Source organism: Neopelma chrysocephalum, unplaced genomic scaffold, assembly GCF_003984885.1.
Source record: "Neopelma chrysocephalum unplaced genomic scaffold, ASM398488v2 Primary Assembly neopelma1_96454, whole genome shotgun sequence".
Lineage (NCBI taxonomy): Eukaryota > Metazoa > Chordata > Aves > Passeriformes > Pipridae > Neopelma > Neopelma chrysocephalum.
The window spans coordinates 1,536-5,080 of NW_020925101.1; the positions used below are offsets into that span (position 1 = coordinate 1,536).

A 3,545-nucleotide genomic window follows, 5' to 3' on the forward strand; every position below is an offset into this window, starting at 1 on the left:
CAAGAACCTCCCGAAAACCATTTTTCAATAACGAGAACCAGCCCCCCCAAAAAACCCTTAAAAGTCCCTAAAACGCAGCGAAACGACGCAAAAAATTGGGACTAAAAGCGGAAAAAACAGAAAATAAAAGGAAATTAAGAAAAACAAAGGCAGATTTGGGAGTTTTGGGGTGTTTTTTGGGTGGTTTTTGGGCAGTTTCAGACGATCATCTCCAGCTGCCGGGTGTCCTCAATGACTTGGGTGTTTTGGGTTGATTTTGGCCTATTTTTGGGGTATTTTTGGGTGTTTTTTGGGCAGTTTCAGACGATCATCTCCAGCTGCTGGGTGTCCTCAATGACCTGGGTGTTTTTGGGCTGATTTTGGTCTATTTTTGGGATGGTTTTGGGCAGTTTCAGACGATCATCTCCAGCTGCTGGGTGTCCTCAATGACCTGGGTGTTTTTGGGCTGATTTTGGCCTATTTTTGGGGTGATTTTGGGATGTTTTTGGGCAGTTTCAGACGATCATCTCCAGCTGCCGGGCGTCCTCGATGACCTGGGTGTTTTGGGGGTGATTTTGGCCTATTTTTGGGGTGGTTTTGGGGTATTTTTGGGATGTTTTTGGGCAGTTTCAGACGATCATCTCCAACTGTCTGGCGTATTCGATGACCTGAGTGGCCAATTCCGTGGAGGGGATCGGGGGGTCCTCGGTTTTCTGCTGCCTCCCCCCAAAACTGTAATAGTTGGAGGGGCCCAGCACCCACCCCCGCTGGGGAGAAAGTAAAAAAAAAGGCATTAGAGGGATTTTTGGGGGGATTTAGGGTTTTTTGGGGGGTCTCCTTGGTGAGTTTTGGGGTTTTTGAGAGGGGTCTCTGGGGGAATTTGAAGGTTTTTGGGTTCCTCCAGGAGGGTTTTAGGGGGCTCTCAAAAAGAGTTCAGAATTTTGGGGTCCCCTTGGAGGGTTTTGGGGTCTCCCAGTAGGATTTTGAGGTGGATTTTGGGATCACCACCCCAGGTAAATTTTGGGATCCCCCCGGTCTCTCCTTGGCACAGGGGGAATTCAGGGGGGATTTCAGGGTTTTGAGGGGAATCTTCAAAGTGTTTCCAGGGTTTTGCTCCCCCACAGATGGTTTTTGGGGTCCCTGATTGGTTTTGGGGTCCCCCAAAAGGATTTTAGGGGCATTTTTTGGGGGTCCCTTCTTGGCACAGTCTCTCCTTTCCCAGGGGGAGTTTAGAGGGGATTTCAGGGTTTTGGGGGGGAACCTTCAAAATGTTTCCAGGGTTTTGCTCTCCCCCAGATGGTTTTGGGGATCCCTGATTGGTTTTGGGGTCCCTGATCGTTTTTGGGGTCCCCCAGAAACATTTTGGGGGCATTTTTTGGGGTCTCTTCTTGGCACAGTCGCTCCTTTCCTGGGGGTGTTTCGGGGGGGGATTTGAGGGGTTTGGGCCCCTCCCCGTGAGTTTTGGGGGGTTCTCAGGGTTTCGGGGTCCCCTTGGGGTGTGTTTTGGGGTGTTTTTGGGGGTCCCATCGGTACCTTCTTGGCGTAGTCGGTCATTTTCCGGGGGGAGCTGAAGAAAAGGATCCGCGCGGCCTCGGGGAACAGGATCCGCTCGTAGGCGGATTCGATGCACCCCGCGATCTCATCCCTGGGATTTTGGGGGGGAAAAGGGGCTCAGGGGGGTCCCAAAAAGGTCTGGGGGGGGACTCAGAGGGGATTTAGGGGGATTTGAAGGGGTTTGGGGGAGGTTGAGGGGGTTCAGAGGGGATTTGGGGGGGTTTTGAGGGATCCGCTCGTAGGCGGATTCGATGCACCCGGAGATCTCATCCCTGGGATTTTGGGGGGGGAAAAGGGAGTCAAGGGGGTCCCAAAAGGGTCTGGGGGTGGTCAGAGGCAGATTTTGGGGTGATTTTGGGGGGTTTTGGGGTGCCAGACCTGATGGTGTCGAGCAGGATGTCGATGAAGAAGGTGTAACTCTCCGCTGGGATGTTGCCCTTGGCCAGGAACACTTTGTTGTAGCTCCCTTCCATCAGGTACTGGGGAGAAAATCACCAAAAATGGGGTAAAACACCCGAAATTTGGGTCAACCCCCCCTGAAAATTGGGTCAGACGCCCCAAATATGACACTGGAAATACAAAATGTGGGGTAAAACACCCCAAAAACGGGATAAACCAGCCCAAAAATGGGGTAAACCAGCCCAAAAATGAGATAAAACACCCAAAATTCCAGCTCTGGGTGGAACTGCAGCCCCAAATCCCCCCCCAAAACCCCCCCTAAACTCCTCCAGGAGTCCCTGGAGATCCCCTAGACCTCCTCAGAGCCCTCCAAAATTCCACGGGGATCCCAAAATTCCCAAAGGATCCCCCAAACCTTCATCAAGAGCCTCCCCTGGATGTTGGTGTCCCGGCATCGCTCCAGCTCCGGGTGGAACTCCAGCCCCAAATCCCCCCCAGACCCTCATAAATCCCCCTTAAAGCTCCCCAAAACCATCCTGGGGACCCCCAAGATTCCCAGGGGATCCCCAAAATTCCCAAGGGGTCCCAAAATTCCACGGTGACCCCCAAAATTCCCAAGGGATCCCCCAAACCCGTGTCAAGAGCCTCCCCTGGATCTCGACGTTCTGGCGTCGCTTCAGCTCCGGGTGGAACTCCAGACCCAAACCTCCCCCCCAAATCCCCGTGGAAACCCCCCAAACCTCTCCAGGACCTCCTGGAGACCCCCAAGATTCCCAAGGGATCCCCCAAATTCCATGGTGATCCCCAAAATTCCCAAGGGATCCCCCAAACCTGCATCAAGAACCTTCCCTGGACGTTGAAGTTCCGTTGACGTTCTGGAGTCGCTCCAGCTCTGGACGGAATTCCAGCCCCAAATCCCCCCCCCCACACCCCTCCACGACCCCCTGAAGCCCCCCAAAATTCCCCCTGGGATTGGCAGACCTGCTCCAGGGACACGGGGTGCCGGATGAAGAAGTTCCCCTGGATGTCCAGGGCCAGGAGCCGCTCCAGCTCCGTGTGGAACTCCAGCCCCAAATGCCCCCCTCAAATCCCCCTGGAAACCCCCCAAACCTCTTCAGGGCCCCTTGGAGACCTCCAAAATTCCCAGGGGATCCCAAAAATCCCATGGTGGCCCCCAACATTCCCAAGAGATCCCCCAAACCTGCATCAAGAAGCTCCCTTGGGTGTTGACGTTCTGTTAACATTCTGGAGTCACTCCAGCTCCGGGTGGAACTCCAGCCCCAAATCCCCCCCAAATCCCCCTGGAAACTCCTCAGACCCCTCCAGGACCCCCTGGAGCCCCCCAGAATTCCCAGACCTGCTCCAGGGACACGGGGTGTCGGATGAAGAGGTTCCCCTGGATGTCTGGGGCCGGGAGCCGCTCCAGCTCCGTGTGGAACTCGGCCACGCGGTTCTGGGACAGCAGGAACAGCAGGTTCAGCCCCAGCAGCTGGTGCCTGGAGGCCGACTCTGGAAGCTCTTCCCTGCGGGAATTCCGGGGTCAGGAGCCCGTTGGGAAGGTCTCCAATCCAAGAAAAAGGGTTTTTGGGGGTTTTTTGGGCTCACTTGTAGTC

The 3,545-nt window shown here is 54.8% G+C and overlaps 1 protein-coding gene across 1 annotated transcript; it reads right to left on the bottom strand.

Annotated features, from left to right (window-relative positions):
• Positions 1 to 258: 258 nt before the first annotated feature.
• Positions 259 to 3,472, bottom strand: PSMD8 (proteasome 26S subunit, non-ATPase 8; the record flags this gene model as incomplete). Its single annotated transcript, XM_027708657.1, has 4 exons — positions 259 to 746; positions 1,513 to 1,624; positions 1,912 to 2,012; positions 3,290 to 3,472. Coding segments are annotated over 4 exons (534 nt in total), but the record flags the coding sequence as incomplete, so codon positions are not given.
• Positions 3,473 to 3,545: the final 73 nt, after the last annotated feature.